The sequence below is a fragment of the Bombina bombina genome, chromosome 11, assembly GCF_027579735.1.
Source record: "Bombina bombina isolate aBomBom1 chromosome 11, aBomBom1.pri, whole genome shotgun sequence".
Taxonomy (NCBI): Eukaryota; Metazoa; Chordata; class Amphibia; order Anura; family Bombinatoridae; genus Bombina; species Bombina bombina.
This window is the reverse complement of record NC_069509.1, coordinates 123685695-123706734: the sequence shown is the minus strand read 5'-3', so window position 1 is coordinate 123706734 and position 21040 is coordinate 123685695. Positions and strand designations below refer to the sequence as shown.

General features: G+C 37.3%; 1 protein-coding gene across 1 annotated transcript in view; it reads right to left on the bottom strand.

Moving 5' to 3' along the window:
- LOC128641800 (cytochrome P450 2W1) overlaps positions 1-21040 on the bottom strand; it is a 200988-nt gene that overhangs the window by 143175 nt on the left and 36773 nt on the right. Inside the window, exon 4 of the mRNA XM_053694337.1 lies at positions 15958-16115. Coding sequence (XP_053550312.1) covers positions 15958-16115 — 158 coding nt within the window. The remainder of the gene's footprint in view (positions 1-15957; positions 16116-21040) is intronic.

The window sequence follows — 21040 nt, the reverse complement described above, 5'->3', positions numbered from 1 at the left end:
ACCTTTGAAAAGATCCTTGGAGCTGTCGCTAGGCCAAAAGGAAGAGCAACAAATTGGTAATGCTTGTCTAGAAAAGAGAATCTCAGGAACTGATAGTGATCTGGATGAATCGGAATATGAAGATATGCATCCTGTAAGTCTATTGTGGACATATAATGCCCTTGCTGAACAAAAGGCAGAATAGTCCTTATAGTTAACATTTTGAATGTTGGTACTCTTACATAATGATTCAAGACTTTTAGATCCAGAACTGGTCTGAATGAATTTTCTTTCTTTGGGACAATGAACAGATTTGAATAAAACCCCAGATCCTGTTCCTTAAAAAGAACTGGCATGATTACCCCAGATAACTCCAGGTCTGAAACACACTTCAGGAAAGCCTGCGCTTTATCTGGGCTCACTGGAATGCGTGAGAGAAAGAAACTTCTCACAGGCGGTCTTACTCTGAAACCTATTCTGTACCCCTGAGAGACAATGTTCTGAATCCAATGATTTTGGACTGAATTTATCCAAACATCCTTGAAAAATTTTAATCTGCCCCCTACCAACTGAGCTGGAATGAGGACCTCACCTTCATGCGGACTTGGGGGCTGGTTTAGATCTCTTAAATGGTTTGGATTCATTCCAGATTGAGAAAGGCATCCAATTGGAGACAGATTCCTTAGGGGAAGGATTAGGTTTCTGTTCCTTATTTTGTTGAAAGGAACGAAAACGATTAGAAGCTTTAAATTTACCCTTAAATTTTTTATCCTGAGGCAAAATAGTTCCCTTCCCCCCAGTGACAGTTGAAATTATAAAATCTAACTGAGAACCAAATAATTTATTACCTTGGAAAGAAAGAGATAGCAATGTCAATTTAGAAGTCATAACAGCATTCCTAGATTTAAGCCATAAAGCTCTTCTAGCTAAAATAGCTAAAGACATATATCTAACATCAATTCTGATGATATAAAAAAATGGCATCACAAATTAAATTATTTGCATGTTGAATTAATTTAACAATGCTATACACATTATGATCTGATACTTATTGCGCTAAAGTTTCCAACCAAAAAGTTGAGGCAGCTGCAACATCAGCCAAAGAAATAGCAGGCCTAAGAAGATGGCCTGAACATAAATAACCTTTCCTTAGATAAGATTCAAGCTTCCTATCTAAAGGATCTTTAAAAGAAGTACTATCTTCCGTAGGAATTGTAGTACGTTTAGCAGGAGTAGAGATGGCCCCATCAACTTTGGAGATCTTTTCCCAAAACTCCAATCTATCAGTAGGAAAAGGATACAATTTTTTAAACCTTGAAGAAGGAGTAAAATAAGTACCCAGTCTATTCCATTTCTTAGAAATCATATCTGAAATAGCATCAGGAACTGGAAAAACCTCTGGAATAACTACATGAGGTTTATAAACCGAATTTAAACGTTTACTAGTTTTAGTATCAAGAGGACTAGTCTCCTCCATATCTAATGCAATCAACACTTCTTTTAATAAAGAACGAATATACTCCATTTTAAAAAAATAAGAGGATTTGTCAGTGTCAATATCTGAGGCAGGATCCTCTGAATCAGAGAGATCCTCATCAGAGATAGATAAATCAGTATGTTGTCGGTCATTAGAAAATTCATCAACTCTATGAGAAGTTTTAAAAGACCTTTTACGTTTATTTGAAGGCGGAATGGCAGACAAAGCCTTCTGAATGGAATAAGAAATAAATGCTCTTAAATTTACAGGAATATCCTGAGCATTAGATGTTGATGGACCAGCAACATGTAATGAACTACTACTGATGGAATCATTCTCTACATGTAAAAGTTTATCATGACAACTATTACAAACCACAGCTGGAGGAACAGTTCCCACAAGTTTACAACAAATGCACTTAGCTTTGGTAGAACCAATATCAGGCAGCAGGATTCCAGTAGTAGATTCTAAGACAGGATCAGATTGAGACATCTTGCAGTATGTATAAAGCAAAATGATCAATTTCCTTATATGACAGTTTCAGGAATGGGAAAAAATGCAAACAGAATAGGCCTCTGACATAGAAAAAAAGACCAGAGGCAAAAGGAATGAGGTCTTAAATAATGAAAAAATGTTTGGCGCCAAGTATGACGCACCACAAACTGAAAAACATTTTTTGGCGCCAAAAACGTCCGGAATGAAACTCGAGCGTCATAGATGATGCAACCTCGTGAAAAGACTCGGCGCCAACTAAGACGCTGGAAATGACGAATTTGCATCAACAAATATAATTTTCGCACCAAAAAAGTCTTGCGCCAAGAATGACGCAATAAATTATAGCATTTTGCGCTCTCGCGAGCCTAATACAGCCTGCAATTTAGAAAGAGTCAATGTGAAAACTTCAGGTAAGAATTTTTTTTAATTTTTTTTTATTTTATAAAGCATTTCCCAGATATGAAACTGACAGTTTACAAAAAGGAAATATACTGATGAACCTGAATCATGGCAAATATAAGTACAAACATATATTTAGAACTTTATATATAAAGTGCCAAACCATAGCTGAGAGTATCTTAAGTAAATGAAACATACTTACCAAAAGACACCCATCCTCATATAGCAGATAGCCAAACCAGTACTGAAACGAAAATCAGTAGAGGTAATGGTATATAAGAGTATATCGTCGATCTGAAAAGGGAGGTAGGAGATGAATCTCTACGACCGATAACAGAGAACCTATGAAATAGATCCCCGTTAGGAAGACCATTGTATTCAATAGGAGATACTCCGTTCACATCCCTCTGACAATCACTGTACACTGAGAGGAACTGGGCTTCAACAAGCTGAGAAGCGCATAGCAACGTAGAAATCTTAGCACAAACTTACTTCACCACCTCCATAGGAGGCAAAGTTTGTAAAACTGAATTGTGGGTGTGGTGAGGGGTGTATTTATAGGCATTTTGAGGTTTAGGAAACTTTGCCCCTCCTGGTAGGATTGTATATCCCATACGTCACTAGCTCATGGACCCTTGCCAATTACATGAAAGATAAGACAATGCAATAGCACCTACTCTGAATTTTTAATAAGAAGTAGATTTTTTTTCTGACAAATTTATTTTTTCTCTTATTTTCCGGCCCTTGTACCATGTGACAGACATCAGCCAATCACATACTAATATAAGTACACCCTGTGAGCCTGTGCGCATGCTCAGTAAGATCTTGTTCCCCAGAAAGTGTGCACATAAAAAGACTGTGCAAAATTTGATAATGGAAGTCAATTGCTAAGTGTCTTAAAACTGCATGCTCTTTCTGAATCATAAAAGTTTATTTTGACTTGAGTGTCCCTTTAACTGAATGCATGCTTTTAATCTATAACAAAACCAAAAATGTCTAGTTGCCTAGAAATGCTTGTGCAATAATAAATGCTGACAGCGTATGTTGTCGGCATTTATTGATGTGCAGAGGACATTGTTTAATCGGCCCCTAAGTGTATTTAGAGTATTTAAAGGGATATTCTGGATCTTTGTAAACTGATTAGAGTTACATGTATAGTGTGCACACTACCCTCACAGTATTAACCACATCACGGAATATCTGATTTCATTCAGAAATCCATTAAACCTAATAGTGAGTTACATGCTGATAATATTCTGCAGGTCTATTCATTCCATTTTAGAATTAGACTATAATCGTTAACACTTAAAGAAGACCCTTAATTAAGAACTGTTGTCATTATTCATCATAATAGGATGGTTTTAAAGATTTCCTTTCCCATTTTTGAATTTTGTATATTTTTACAATTTATATTTTAAGTCGCACCAAACACACCATACTAAGGTCTGAACCCACAATTTGAGTTCTTCATATATTAATGAACCTAGAGTGCTGAACATGTATCCTTAATGATGGACTCTTTCCACCATTTTTAGTGTTGCATTTTGCAATGGGGGTTGTGGCGGTTAGGGGGTTAATAGGTTAGAGGGTAGTTTGCGATGGGGGGTTGTGGTGGTTATGGGGTTAATAGTTTAGGACATTTATAGCGGTGGTTTAGGAGTTAATAGTTTAGCGGGATAATTTGCGGTGGGCTATGTGGCAGTTAGGAGTTTAATAGTGTAGTGGGGTAATTTGAAATGACGTTTGTGGCAGTTTATGGGTTAATGGTGTAGTGATGTAGTTTGCAATGGGGTTGTCGTGGTTTAGAGGTTAACAGTGCAGTGTGGTAGTTTGCGATGGGGGTATAGTGTTTTAGGGGTTAATATTGTAGCAGGGTAGTTTGCGATGGCATGTGTGGTGGTTTAGGGGTTAATAGTTTAGCGGGGTAGTTTGCATTAAGGGAATGGTGGTATAGGGGTTCGTTTGTGATGGGATGAGGCAGTTTAGGGTTTAATACTATAGTTTAGTCCAACTTTTTCCTCAACCAAAACTCTTTACGTAAAATTTTAGGTTGCATAAAAAGTTTGAGCAATCAGATTTTACTTTCAACCTGTAATATGAGTGTTTGCACTGAAGGGGGCCCCATTGAAAGTATAGGAAGCGCAAATTAACGCAAATGAACTTGCAGTAATTGAAACACTGCTCCACTCGTAATACAGAGTCGAGTGCAAAAATCACGGCAATCTCACAATTAAATTTGCACTTCTCGTGCAAACAATTGTGCTCCATTCGTAATCTAGCCCTTGACTGGGAAGCTTAATCCAACTTCATGCCTATGATACCAGATTTATGCCCATAACACACATCAGTACTTTCCTGGCTTTCCTTCTGAGCTTGTGTCTCTAACTGGCTCTTTCCACCATCACCTCCTGGATGTCACATTACTATGTAAAATACAACACATTTTAAACTGATCTAATTATCTTTATTATCTTTATCGACCAATGTCCCTCACTGCACCATTCATCTCCTTGTTCATTATACTACTATTAAAGGGATAGTCTAGCTACATTTAGCCACCATTCAGCAAACGCTACCCAGGTGCTGAACCAAAAATGGGCCGGCTCTTAAGCTTATATTCTTGCTTTTCCAAAGAAAGATAGAAAAAGAGAACAAAGAAAATTTGTTAATAGAAGTAAATTAGAAAGTTGCTTAAAATTGCCTGCTCTATCTGAATCACAAAACTTTAATTTTGACTAGACTACCCCATTAAACCTACTGACAAAGTCTATTGCCTTGGTATTGTTATGATTCTAGTCTTACTTTATGATAGCTATATTTACAGGGCACTGCAAACATGCATCCGTTCCTGAACGAGTACACAGTGGACATTTCCATGTGTTATTGCTACCAGAATTCATGATTCTATTGCAAGATTCTTCTGACATTCTTCCTCAGCCTCTTTGTTCAGCAATCTGGGCTTAAATATGTTGAAGGCATCAGTTTTCTTAATTCTTATTTGTTTGTTCTTTGTCTTGATTTATAGTTCCCTACATTTTCTCTCCTCATGTCTGTAATTACATATGCCGTATACAAGAAACCTTTTGTGCAACTCTGTAGTTTCGTCTGCTTAAAGGGACACTGAAATAAACTGGCCAAAAAACTAATTTAATCAGAAGAGAATTCACAAAAATTATGATAAAAACAATACATAAAATATCAGAATAAACTATAAAGAGCACTGTGGTAATGGAGTGCGCTCAGGCTCTCCTTTGAGTGGAGCACCGTAACATCAGTGTCCCAGCCATAGAGCCTTATTGTGGGGAAAATATAATACCCTACCCGAGGACATTACATGGCATAAGGAAGTCCAATATACCCTTTTAGGCTGGTTGGGACCAGCCTTAACACAGAACTGAAGTAGAAGTATGGCAACAAATTGAAGTGCAGGCAGCGCTGCAGCGAAGACTACAAGGGAAATTTACACAACACCCTGCAGAGGGAATACCTTATTTCAGAAACGTCTCGCTAAGAGCTCTGACCCAGGTGAGAGGTGGACCATCCGTCCGGGACTGGGACTCAGAAAGGTGGCTGTGCCGCGTTGGGAGGCACGTGTCGTGCGCCCTGGAGGCTCCGGGCGGCAGCCGTGAAGCAGTGTCCAGGTGATTATTGGGTTGGAGCTGCCTGGTTGGCAGGGAGAAGTTAATCGACCCCGGACTCTAGCGTCTCACTATCCCCCCTGGAAGCCGGCGTAGCCCAGTGACGTCACATCCGCTCTACGGAGCACTGTCGGAGCCTTGGTGGTGGTCAGCAGCATACGGCAAGTGGCAGCAGCGTGGCAGCTCCAGAGATAACACGTATCGCTTTGGAAGAGAAGGCTCACTGAGAGGTTTTAAATAACGCCGTGAAGATATCGGGGGGGTGAGTACCACTGTATGAGTTGTTCAAGTGGGCGCGTTTTTAGGCACATGTAGAAGACAGTTACTCCACACATATCGTTATATCTTTCCTCCCTGGGTCAGAAATAGAAATTGTGATTGCCGGTGTTGAGGAAATCTTACAGGCTGCAACGCTGGGAGCTGGCACTTTGCAGGTGTGACCCTCATTGATCTCATGCTATTGTTGCCGGTCTCCTGTATCTAGATAATACTGTGTTTTGTCTTTAAGGCCTTAAATACATCAGGGGCTAGGGCCCTAGCATCTTTTGTACAGCAATATATCAGAAAATACATGGCATTGGAAATTTCCAAGGACTAAGTATATACAAGGCAATACTGCTATCACAAGGCTATTGAAGGATATTAGCCCAAGTTGTAAAGTCTTGAAAATCAAAGAAGAATACATCGCGTCTGGGCCCTATAAGACTTTCTAGTGACTCTAGAGGGACTGGAAAATCTGTGCTTGCAGGCACCCACTAAACCTCTCTCATTTGCTTAAAGATAGTAATAATTGTCTTTACAGAGTCATAATAGAGGCTATTTAACGTCATATAGAGTAACACAAGGCCGGATAACCACACATGGAATAGAGCGCTTTGAGCAGACTTTACTCTATCAATTGCCTCATGTTTGGCCCTGAAACTATGTATAGAAAATAGTTTGTAAAGACTTTGCTAAGTGTGTTCGGTGTATATAAAGTATCTTGTCAGATATCAACACTAAGTTCTATAAAGCTTTCTATATCTGTTAAATATCATGTAACATTCTTGGAGTTGGCGGAATGCAACCGCTTGGGCGCAGTGAATTTTTTTTGGCTTGAAACCTGGGAAGAGAGAAGTTGTTGCTAATTTTTAGGCAACATATTGAGGTTTGAGCCAAATTTTCGCTCTCAGAATTTTTTTTTGTTTTTGTTTTTTTTTTTTTTTTCCCCTTTCCTTTTTTTCTCCCCATTGAATTCACTAAGGTTCACTAAGTGGTTCACTAGTTTGGCACACTGAGTGCATTGGATCTGAGATTTTTGCACCCTTTCTTTTTTTTTTTTTTTTTTCTCACTACTGGCTAAGTTCAGCCCCTACACACACAAGGAGATTAGTGATTCCCCTTCTTTTTTTTTTTTTCTTTTAGTCATTTTTCTCACTTTTTTCACTTATCAATAGTACAGAACACATCAAAGTTTTTTTTTTTTTTTCAACAGCCCGCACCCAGTTTTTTTTCTTTTTTTTCCTCTCTTACCCATTTTTTCACTTTTTTCACATATCCACAATATAGAGCTCACTAAGCTCTAAGATCTTTTTTTTTTTTTTTTTTTTTTGTTGACACTTTAACAACCTGCTTTCGGGTTTTTTTTTTTTTTGTTCACGTTTTTCACATATTCAAAGCACAGAGCTTATCCAAGCTTCAAAAAAAAAAAATTTTTTTTTTTTTTTTTTCCTTCACGTTGGTATTCACAAATAGCACTTAATTCATATATATTGATGTGAATGGAGAGGTTTATCTCACAACAAAAAAACTCTTCGCCTAGTATGCCCCCGAAACCGAAAGAGAAGAGAGACAACTCTAAAAATACAGAATCATTTCATGACACCTCACAAGACCGCAATGTTTTGAATTTTTGTAATGATATGTCTGAGTTTGCTGCGGAAGTAGCTAAAATGATGGCTCCACATTTAGACTTAGTTAAACAAGAGATAAAGTCTGAGATTTTTAATCTTTCCAATGAGATTAGACAATTCACTACCCGTATGGAGGAGGTCGAGACAAGGGTGTCTGACCTGGAAGACAGATTAAATGCTGTGAGTTCGGCTTCTTCTGTTCAGGATAAGGCCATCACCCAGCTACAAGCGCGAGTTGAAGACCTCGAAGATAGGTCAAGACGGAACAACCTAAGAGTGATTGGCCTTCCTGAAACAGCGGAATTCCAAGATGTATTAAAATTTGTCTCTGTCACACTCCCTCAGGCACTCATGATTCCTCCTCCTCCTACACCCTTTCTGATAGAAAGAGCGCATAGAATTGGGGCACCCAGAGAAAATAACCCTTCATCCAATTCTAGGCCTATTATTTTTAAATTTGTCAATTATCAAGACAAAGTTTTATTTTTGTCCTATTACCGTAAACTTAATTCTCTGGTCATCAACTCTTATAGAATTGCAATTTTTCAAGATTTTTCTGCAGAAACTAGGGCCAAGCGGAGAGAAATGTCCCCTTTCTTTGACAAATTTAGCAAAGCAGAATGTAGTGTAAGATTGGTTTACCCAGCTAAACTTTTAATCAATAAGGCAGGGGTTTTATATGTGGTAAATAATAGTTAGGAAGCCTCTTTGTAAAACAATGGGCATAGTGTGACTAGCAGACGGTAACGCAAAAAGTCTTGGGAAGTTAGTAAACTGTATTTAGAATGGAAAATATTGTTACGTGCATTGGATTTTGTATAAAATTGTATATGGCGCTGGGTTTTTTTTTTTTTTTTTTCTCTCTTCTTTCCCCGGGTCCCGCCTCCCCCTGCACGAATATATGGGTTATTTAAATGTGATGATAGGGGCGAGACACGAGTCCGTTTACTCTCTGGTATATGTTAGACATGCTTAAGCTGGCGTCTTGGAATGTGGGTGGCATAAATTCTCCAATAAAAAGAAAGACCATAATTAAACATTTAGCTAAAATAAAGCCAGATCTCGCCTTCTTACAAGAGACCCATTTGAAAAATTCGGAAATGGGGAAGCTTCAAACTAATTGGGTAGGGGAAGTAATTGCGGCACCGTTTAACACACGCAAAAGAGGAGTAGCCATTCTTTTAAACAAAAATCTAGACTACAAAATAGATTCGTCAGCTATAGATCCGGAAGGTCGCTATATTATTGCAGAAATCACGATTAACAAAACTCGTTTTGTGTTTTGCAACATTTATGGGCCAAACAATGCGGATAAGACATTCTGGGACAAGATGGTACTTTATCTCCATAAATTTATAGGTCAGAACCTTATAGTGGCAGGGGATTTTAACCTAACAGCGGACCCTATTCTTGATAGGGTAAGTAAGGATCATAAGGTTGTTCGCGATAGAAAGACTCATACTCTTAAAAAATTTCTGGCGCAACTTGGGTTAATAGACGTGTGGCGCGTCCAAAACCCAGATGTGAGAGCTTTCACGTGTCTAGCAAAAGGCCAGCAATCTCTCTCTAGGATAGACCTTTTTCTGATGGCAGATTCTATGACTGGTTCAGAATGGGAAGCAGACATAAAGGATATAACAATTTCAGATCATGCGGTGATTACACTATCACTTAATGCACAGCAGTGTCGAAGTACTACTAATCAAAATATTTTTTTTCCCAAATACCTAGTGAATAATATCAATTTTCAGAACTGGCTGACTAACCAATGGGCTGATTATGAAACTATTAATAAAGACTATAAAAACAAGCCAGAGATATATTGGGAAGCAGCCAAAGCTGTATTAAGAGGCAATATTAAAGCATACATGTGTAAACTTAAGAAAAGAATTAGACACCAAGAAACCCAATTAAGTAATCAAGTAAAAAATGCGTACAGAACATATCTGAATGAACATACGAGAGATAAATGGCAGAAATATATAGAGGCCAAAACGGCACGTGATATTTTTATCAAACAAAAAACTGCCCTAGATATTCAGAGGCAAAAAGCCTTGTACGGAGGGTTTGTTGGGAGATCGGCCAAATTCTTGGCTAGGCTCACTAAAAAGAATCATAGGAACCCAATAACAGCTATTAGATCTAGCACAGCTAGGTTCACTAATAACGCAGACATTACTAAGACCTTTTTTGACTATTTTAGTGCCCTCTACACTGCCGAAGAGTATCTGATAGAAAAGCAGACAGCATTTTGGGACAAGATTCAGATTCCTAAAATATCCCCAGAAAGCCTAGCAGAGATAAACAAACCGATTGATATGGAAGAGATAGTGGCAGCTATTAAGTCTGCCAAAACGAACAAAGCAGCGGGTCCTGACTGTCTTCCCATTGAATTTTATAGGATTCTTCAACCACATGTGGTTTTAGCTCTGGAAAAACTGTTTAATTTCTATTTCATCAGGAATAATAATTGCTCACCATACTTTGCTGCGGCGGTGATATCTTTAATTCTTAAAAAAAACAAAGAACCAGATCTCCCAGAATCATATAGACCGATTTCTGTATTAAATACGGATTATAAATTGCTCACGGCCATTCTAGCAAATAGATTAAAACTTCACCTTGGTGCAATTATTCATGAAAATCAGTCAGGGTTCATGGCAGGGAGAAATCCTTCCAGGAACATACGAAAAGTCATGACCTTGATAGATTTTTTCTGGAACAAATTCAGAACAACAAGATATAGGGACACAGTAGACCTCGCCTTATTAACATTAGATGCAGAAAAAGCGTTTGATCGCATTGCTTGGAAACATCTATTTTATACTTTAGAACAATTCGGCTTCACAGGACACTTCCATAAATTTATACAGTTAATATATTCTTCCCCTATTTCATCTTTACTCATTAATGGGCAGATTTCTCAACGGATTGTTCTACAACGGGGTACACGTCAGGGTTGCCCCTTATCCCCGCTGTTGTTTAACATCTCGTTAGAACCCTTAGCAATTCTACTGCGGAAACAACTAGAGGGGATTCGGGTTGGAGATCAGAAATTAATATTGTTAATGTATGCGGATGACATACTTTTGGGTTTGAGCAACATTGAACAAAGTCTTTCTTGTTTACTTGATGTAATCGAATTGTTTGGCAAAATTTCGGGTTATAAAATCAATCTCACTAAATCTGAGCTATTATGGCTCAATAGGAAAGATTGTCATATTAAGCATCCTTTCATCGAGACGTCACAGATAACCTATCTTGGGATTAAGTTAACTGCAAATCCAGAGGAGTGGTATAAGTTAAATTTCGGTAAATGCTTTTTAGACTGTATAGATAAGATGAATGGATGGAGGAACTTACCTATATCCTTAACAGCTAGGGTTACACTTATAAAAACTATTCTATTCCCCAAATTATTCTATCTCATACAAAATCTGCCAATCCCTATTCACAATAGCGATATAAAAAATTACAACAGGGCATGCTCGAATTTAATCTGGAGTGGCGCCAGAGTGCGTATCTCTGCCGCACGTCTCATGTGTAATAAAGAAGCTGCAGGTTTGTCCCTGCCTAATTTGCATTTTTATAGCTTGGCAGCACGGTTAAAGGTTGCCGTTGATTGGCTAACGCAATGTGATCAGGTTTCACCGGTACTCTGGGAGACAGCTTTGGTGGCCCCTTTTCGGTTGGACGCTATCTTACATTGCCCTATGAATGCTCTCCCATCCCCGCTTTTTTCGCTCAGTACTTTTAGGTACGTCATTCTAGCATGGCAAAAATGTTGCTCCCTCGCGGACTGTTCACCTTATATCTCCAATTATCTACCCATTACGGGGAACCCTAACTTTGCACCAGGACTGTCAGATAAAGTCTTTAGGATATGGTTTACTAAAGGTTTGGTATTTGTCGCCCAAATGTTGGATGTGAATCGCACACCTTTAACCTTTGCTGAACTGAAACATACATTTGGGCTTGAGAACAAAGATTTCTACGCCTATTTGCAGCTAAGACATTTTTTCTTTGAGTTAAGGCAAAGCTATGGATTAGATTGGACTCTTTCGGTTCTCCAAGCTAAAATTAATATCTTTCAAGGAGGCCTATATTCTATATCTCCACTTTACAGCCTTTTGAACCAGGGGCCTTCAGCTCTTCAAAGAGAATTCATTGCTGCAAAATGGAATAGGTTTTTTCCGGCGGTGAATAGTCAGACCATCGAGAACACTTTCAAAATAATTGGAAATAGTTGGGTACTGACGGCGTGGAGAGAAACTCAAATTAAACTATCCTTTATGACATATCTGACCCCAATTAGGTTGACCAATTGGTACAGGATACAGACGGTGTGTCCCAAATGTTCCTCTCACACCGCTGACTTACTACACTGCTTTTGGAGTTGCCCTAGGATTATTCAATTTTGGCGCAGGGTAGAATATTGGATACAGGCTTCGCTTAAGATAGACTTTAACTTTCAATCAACACAGATATTTTTTTTAGTGCAACCGCAAATTGTCCCTAGAAACTTCAAATTAATTAATCAGATTATATTTCTTGGTCGTAATATAATACTGAGAGCCTGGAAGGCAAAAACAGCACCTAAATTGAATGAGCTTAAAAACGCGTTGATGACCCATTTTACACAAGAACAGTGGAACTTACAAGACGTTTCAGATGAAAGGCTAGCCAAGTTCTTTAATCAATGGGGAACATTTATTTTATCTTTTCCAGTTGAAGTGCAGGTTAGGATGGTTAAACCGTTCAGCGAGACTGCATACGTGCAACTTCAGATATTGGCAGGTCATTTTCCCCGATCCTGGCATAACATGGGAGAGTTGGAAAGAGACTGACTATGGTGGGGGGAGATAGGTCCCGGTCGGGGAAAGAACCTTTTCCTTTTTTTTTTTTTTTTTTTTTCGTTGTTATACATTTATTTTATGTGTCTTGCTTTTCAGCGTTATCTGTTGCTTTTGTTAAATTATACATATAGCGAGGTTGCTGTACAAACAGGTGTTATTCAAGATTTGTGTTAAAAAGAGGAAAATATTAGAAAATAGGAGTGTATGGAATCGGGGATGCTGATAAGTGTACTATTTTCTCTTTGTTTTGGTTTACAAGGGGGTTGACAATATTCCATAACGAATCATTTTTGTATTTGTTATCTGTCGTGCTTTGTTTCATAAGATGTTATATTCAGCCCTGCGTGGCAGAAAGAAGTGGATTTCTGTGATGTGTACACTTATTTTGTGTTAAATAAATAAACATTTAAAAAAAAAAAAAGAATAAACTATAAAATAACTTCATGGATCCATGGGTGAGTGATAAAGTACACTAAAAAATTATACAAATGGATGGTATAAAAACAGATGAGTGATAATGGTCAAATAAAGATTGTACAAATGGATGATAACAGATAGGTGATAAAAAACAAATAGGTAATAAAAAAACAAATAGGTAATAAAAAAATGGTAGCAATGCATATAACAACAGATACTCAGTGAATAAACATAAAAAATAATGGTGTCAAAAATCCATAATAAAGTCCAAAATGTTGGAGGTGATGAAATCGACTGGGTGATAATAAAATCCAATAGTAATAGTAATAATAAAGTTCAAATCCAAAAAAAGTTCAAATCCAAAAAGTGATAGATGGTGTGAAAAATGTGAAAAATTAGGCAGATATTAAAAAATTAGGCAGATATTAAAAAAATCAGAGTACAAGTGCCAAAAGTGATTAAAATTCGCAATCATCAAATCACAGTGTCATCACACTTATAAAAATGGTCCAAGTAAAAATAGTGCATACGTTCCACCTAAGGAAAAAAAATAAAACAAATATGGTGTAGAATGTCCTATAAATTTTGGCAATAATGAAATAAGGCTTACCAGTGCTGGTCTACGCGTTTCGGCCCGGCACTGGTAAGCCTTATTTAATTATTTCCATTTTTATAAGTGTGATGACACTGTGATTTGATGATTGCGAATTTTAATCACTTTTGGCACTTGTACTTTTTTTAATATCTGCCTAATTTTTTAATATCTGCCTAATTTTTCACATTTTTCACACCATCTATCACTTTTTGGATTTGAACTTTATTATTACTATTATTATTGGATTTTATTATCACCCAGTCGATTTCATCACCTCCAACATTTTGGACTTTATTATGGATTTTTGACACCATTATTTTTTATGTTTATTCACTGAGTATCTGTTGTTATATGCATTGCTACCATTTTTTTATTACCTATTTGTTTTTTTTATTACCTATTTGTTTTTTATCACTTATCTGTTATCATCCATTTGTACAATCTTTATTTGACCATTATCACTCATCTGTTTTTATACCATCCATTTGTATAATTTTTTAGTGTACTTTATCACTCACTCATGGATCCATGAAGTTATTTTATATTTTATTCTGATATTTTATGTATTGTTTTTATCATCATTTTTGTGAATTCTCTTCTGATTAAATTAGTTTTTTGGCCAGTTTATCTCTGTTTCCTTAAACCTTAGCCTCCTTAGGGTAGGCGCCTGGGCCCCTTTTTTCCTTATATTCTTACTTTATCTGGGTAACAGCTAGGAGTCACCCGCCCCCAGGCACTGAGGTTCCCTTCTGGCGCTTAGGCCAACCCCCAGCTCCATAAAGGGACACTGAACCCAATTTTTTTTTCTTTTGTGATTCAGATAGAGCAGCAGTTTTAAGACACTTTCCAATTTACTTCCATTATCAAATTTTACACAGTCTTTTTATATTCACACTTTCTGGGGAACAAAATTCTACTGAGCATGTGCAGAAGCTCACAGAGTAAACGTATACTAGTCTGTGATTGGCTGATGTCTGTCACATGATACAGGGGGCTGGAAAATGTGAGAAAATATAAATTTGTCAGAAAAAAAATCTACTGCTTATTTGAAATTCAGAGTAGGTGTTATTGCCTTGTCTTTTTAGTATGCACTTGTTAATTATGCACTACAAATAAACAATGATTGCACATAATTTTCTACCTAACTGTAGCCTTAACTTGAACACTACAAGGAACTTAAATAACCAGTAAATACAGTAGATTTGCATAATCGACAAACACATAATAATTATTTGTAGAGCGCTAACAGATTCCGCAAAATGCAATAGCACTTAGTCTGAACTTCAAATGAGTAGTAGTTTTTTTTGGACAAATTTCAAAGTTATGTCTATTTCCACTCCCCCTGTACCATGTGATAGCAATCAGCCAATCACAAATGCATAGACGTATATTCTGTGAATTCTTGCTCAGTAGGAGCTGGTGACTCAAAAAGTGTAAATATAAAAAGACTGCACATTTTGTTAATGGATGTAAATTGAAAATATGTTTAAAATTGCATGTTCTATCTGAATCATGAAAGTTTAATTTTGACTTGAGTGTCCCTTTACGCCTATGGCCTCAATTTATCAAGGTCTGTCGGACCTGATACGCACGCCGTATTCAGCATTGCACCAGCAGCTCACAAGAGCTGCTGGTGCAACGCCGCCCCCTGCAGACTCGCGGCCAATAGGCCACCAGCAGGGGGGTGTCAATCAACCCGATCGTACTTGATCGGGTTGATTTCCGGCAATGTCTGTCCGCCTGCTCAGAGCAGACGGACAGGTTATGGAGCAGCGGCCTTTGTGACCGCTGCTTCATAACTTGTGTTTCTGGCGAGCCTGCAGGATCGCCAGAAACACGGGGCATAAATATGCCCCTATGCCTAAACAGCTGACCTAAACCAACATGATGCAAACTTATTGTGATCGTCTAGTTCCACTTAGGACATTGTTGAATTAGTCACAGTGATTGCCTGTCATTCTGCTAGGAAGGATTTCACCCACACTATTGCTATGGAGAAAATGTAGCTGCACATTCTAAAACTCTAAAAAAAAACCTCTCATATGAATCAGTTCTACGGTTGTTTTTACATTGTCAACAAAATAAAAAACTACTTTTCATGTTCACAAACCATAGTGATTTTTTTCAATATGGCACAGGACTGTTGAAGCTTAATTACTAAATTATATAACTGATAGTAGTATTTGTCTATTTCATGCATAGTAGTTACCTGTGCTTCTGGAGTACCAGCAAGGATGACAATATCGTCTACATTTTTTACTATTTTTCGAAAAGTTGGGTGATCATAGTCAAAACGTTTTCCAAATAACAATCCAAAAGTGATATTGGGAGGAGCATTGCCAAATACTTTTTGATTAAAAGGTTTACCTGAAATGTACAATGAAATAACATTTAATATTATTGTAAATAATTGATTTAGCATTTTAGATATTTATGGATGGATAAAACATAGCTAGGTTTAGTGGGAAAGAGATAACATAGGAATACTAAGATATGCTCCCAAGCCATTAAAAGGCTAGCGTACTGAATGTTTAAAATTACAAACAGGTTGACAAGTCGGTATTTTAGACATTATTAGTGATATCACATCTATGCATTCTGTTGTGTATGAGTACTGAGTTTCAATATCATCACAGGTTTTACCAAGGGCTCCTGGGGACTAAGCATTGAAATAATTTATTAATCCAAATATCAGCATTCATTCTCTAAATTTCACATCCAGGTAAAACTCTGTAATTTACCGTTTATGGAGCATATGAATCAGGGGTTAAGTCGAGCGAAAATGCATGGGAACGGAGTTCCGGCACTATTTTTGCAGGTGGAACTAAGTTCCTACTGGAAATAGAACAGCAATGCTTCAGGACACACTGCTGCTGCTGCTGCTGGTGGGAGGAGCTGGAGCACAGTCTGGTTAGAGGGATAGTGAGATCCTCTAGTAATGGGCAGTATCACTTCCTACAATATACTAAATGCAAGCCTGTCAGCGGTCCTGTTGTGTGATCACCCCGCACTGTGTGGAACACATGGAACCTACATTTCTGTGTGGCTTGCTCTGGGGTTATTTAGCTCCCCTCAGCAGAAGTAGGACTATTGCACCTTAAAGGGATACTAAATCCAAAATATTTATTTAATGATTCAGATAGAACATGCAATTTTAAGCAACTTTCTACTTTACTCCTATTATCAATTTTTCTTTGTTCTCTTCCTATCTTTATTTTAATAGCGGGAATGTAAAGCTTAGGAGCCAGCACATTTTTGGTTCAGAACCTGGGTTACACTTGCTTATTGGTTGGCTGAATGTAGTCACCATCCAGGGTGCTGAACCTAAAATGGGCCTGCTCCTAAGCTTTACATTCCTGCTTTTTTTAAATGAAGATATCAAGAGAACAAAGAAAAATTAATAAAAGGAGTAAATCAGAAAGCTGTTTAGAATTGCCAAAGACAACCATTCAACCCTTCATTGGATTTAATTTGCTTTCATTAAAGGGACACTGAACCCAAATTTTTTGATTCAGATAGAGCATGAAATTTTAAGCAACTTTCTAATTTACTCCTATTATCAAATTTTCTTCATTCTCTTGGTATCTTTATTTGAAATGCAAGAATGTAAGTTTAAATGCCGGCCCATTTTTGGTGAACAACCTGGGTTGTTCTTGCTGATTGGTGGATAAATCCGTCCACCAATAAAAGAGTGCTGTCCAGAGTCTGAACTAAAAAAAAAAGCTTAGATGCCTTCTTTTTCAAATAAAGATAGCAAGAGAACAAATAAAATGTGATAATAGGAGTAAATTAGAAAGTTGCTTAAAATTGCATGCTCTATCTGAATCATGAAAAAAAAAAATTGGGTTCAGTGTCCCTTTAACCAGAGTGTATAGATTATGTACATATAAATAGCGCGTGTGTATAAAATGTTATTAATTGTGAGTGGGGTGTAAGTCTTGGTCAGTTCCCACACTTTTTTTTTTGTAGGACTTGACCCCTGATATGAATACAGTAAAAGAAGAATATTATAGGGACAGTCAACACCAGAATTTTGTTGTTTAAAAATAAAGATAACCCTTTATTACCGTCCCCCAGTTTTGCATAACCAACACAGTTATAGAAATACACTTTTTACCTCTGTGATTACCTTGTGTCTAAGCTTCTGCAAACTGCCCCCTTATTTCAGTTATTTTGACTCACTCCAGGGTAACTTCACGTGCATGAGCTCAATGTTATCTATATGAAAAACATGAACTAACGCCCTCTAGTGGTCAAAATGCATTTAGATTAGAGCCAGTCTTCAAGGTCTAAGAAATTAGCATATGAACCTCCTAGGTTTAGCTTTCAACTAAGAATACCAAACAAACAAAGCAAAATTGGTGATAAAAGTAAATTTGAAAGTTGTTTAAAATTACATGCACTATCTGAAATATGAAAGTTTGTTTTGGACTTAACTGTCCCTTTAAAAATAATTAGCTCTCGGATTGTAAGATCTTAGCTTCAGTCAGGTGTTATCTTTGGCTTACTAGAGTGTGCAACCAATGACTGTTTGGAATATTGCAGTGTCTGTACTTCCATGTAAAACATGATTTGAAAAGCCGACCATATTCAGAATCAAATTACAGGAAATGAGAACAAAATAAATAATGACAGTATATAGCAAAGTTGTTTTACTACATGTAATGAAAAAAATTATATTGATATCTTGAGGTGTTTAGTGTCCCTTTAACCCTTTAAGGACACAGCTTTCAGTTTGCTCAATTGTTTTATGACGGAAAAATTCCGTCATATGTCCTTAAAGGGACAGTCAACCATAGAATTGTTATTGTTTTAAAAGATAGATAATCCCTTTATTACTCATTTCCCAGTTTTGCATAACCAACACAGTTATATTAATATACTTTTTTCCTCTGTGATTACCTTGTATCTAGGAACCTTCTTCCAGCCCCCTGATCACATGACTGTGACTGTTTATTATCTATTGTCTTAAATTTAGCATTATTTTGTGCTAAATCTTAAATAACTTTCTGTGCCTGAACACAGTGTTATCTATATAGCCCACGTGTACTTTCTGTCTCTTTGTGTTGAAAAGAGATTTAAAAAGAATGTGATAAGAGGCAGCCCTCAAAGGCTTAGAAATTAGCATATGAGCCTACCTATGTTTAGTTTAAACTAAGAATACCAAGAGAAAAAAGCAAATTTGATGATAAAAGTAAATTGGAAAGTCAATTAAAATTAAAAGTCCTATCTGAATAATGAAAGTTAAATTTATACTTGACTGTCCCTTTAAGAGGTTAAACTTACTATAACTAAGTAAAATATAACAAAACACACATCAGTTCCAAATATATATTGAAAAAAACAAAAACAAACACATCTTCCACTGTCATAGGTATCAATCTCGTTAGCAACTTCCAGCTATTAGATTTATAAAGGATCACCTTGGCTTAAAGAGAAAATCTAAGACTTGGCTTTTCAACCAAATATCACAAATAACTGACTCTAACCATATTTCTTTCACTCTCACTATCACAGTTAAAAAGTCTCTAATTTTTCTTATATTCAATTTACATATTATTTTTATGTTGGTTACATGCTATTATTTTCTCAACAGATTCCAAAAAAGCATAGCACCAGGTCCTGCACTTTCATGTACTTTATAATGTCATAGATAATTGTAAGTATTTTCCTGTTTTTATTCCATTTTCACTTTTGAAATAAACTGGACGTTTGTTATTTCTCAAAAGAGAAGTAGTGAGTTTTCAGTTTATTGGATTCATCATCAGTAAATGAGGCTGAAGAAAGCTTCACAGGACAGGGGCGAAATGATCAAACGCAGGGACGAAATGATCAAATGAGTAAACGCAATCCCATATTCTCAAGTGCGCTATCTCAACATGATAATATAAATATTTCACATTCCAATGTTCTTCACATAGTAGAATATGTTCTATTTATTCATAAATACATATTTCTACATACTGTATATCTGATGATATTTTTGTAAAATATATATATATATATATATATATACAGTATATATATATATTTAGAATACAGAGACAGGTGCACTCTCACGTACAGTATCACAAATGCCAGGGTGCTAGAATATAGGTGATGATATAGCAGATAGAAGACAGCACTCTCTGGTCTTAATATAACAGAAGATATATTTCAGTGACGTTTTCGGGGAATACGGTCTGAGGAAGGGGTGTATTTCCTGAAATGTCACTGAAATAAATCTTCTGTTATATTAAGACCAGAGAGTGTTGTCTTCTATCTGATATATATATATATGAGTATAGTTGCATGTGACCTGTTATTTACTCACTATTCACCAGTACTCACTCATCATGTAAAACAGAAGCAGAAGCTTGCTCTATTAGTTCTCTATGCGGTGGGTGGTACAGCATCTGACTGGTTGTGAAAGTTGTGTAAATGGGCATCTGGAGGGGGGGAAGGGGGTTGCTTGCCCCCCTGAAATTTTGCTCCAGGTAAAAAGTCAATCACACTTTTGCAAGCACACAGCTATATTAAAATGTACACTTCCATTCTGATTTTAATCTGGCTGTGTGCTTGCAAGAAAGTGCAAGACTTTCTGTTGTGTTAATATTTCTGTTTTGTAATTTTCCTTATGGACTTTAAACCCAGGCTTCTCTGGGGTTAACTAACTGAGTCACTGAGACCTGTGCAGCTGTCTGTGAGTGCTGGGGAGTACCCAAGGGTGTGAAATTTGCAGTGGCACAGGATGTGCACCCGGTGTGGTTTGAGAGTGCAGTCCATTTCCCTGTTTTGTATGTGTCTAGGTAAATTACAAAAGGCCTGTGTCACCATTGTTTATCTGTCTGTTTCACTGAAAGCACGCATTGTGGGGCTGTAGGTTAGGGAGCCAGAGGGGAAAAGACCTTGACTTGGTTTAAACCACAAATGCTATAACCCCTATACAACCACAACCCCCCACCGCAATAACCTCTAGACTACTTAACCCCTATACCAACATAACCCCCCACAGCAATAACCCTTACACTACTTAACCCTTATACCACCACAACCCCCTACCGTAAACTACCACTAACCTATTAACGCCCTAGCCAACAATACCCCACCGCAAACTACCCTTAACCTATTAAATCCCTAACTGCCAATACCCCACCGTAAACTACACCCTGCTAGGATTGCCGGCGAGTGGCGATGTGGGTGAACTTTTGCTGAAGCCGCAATCCCTATTATATCCTATGGCACTTCTTGGTTCAGCCCCCTTTTGTGAATATAGGTGAACCCAAGCAGGCAGTTTTTCTTCGGTCTGCTGA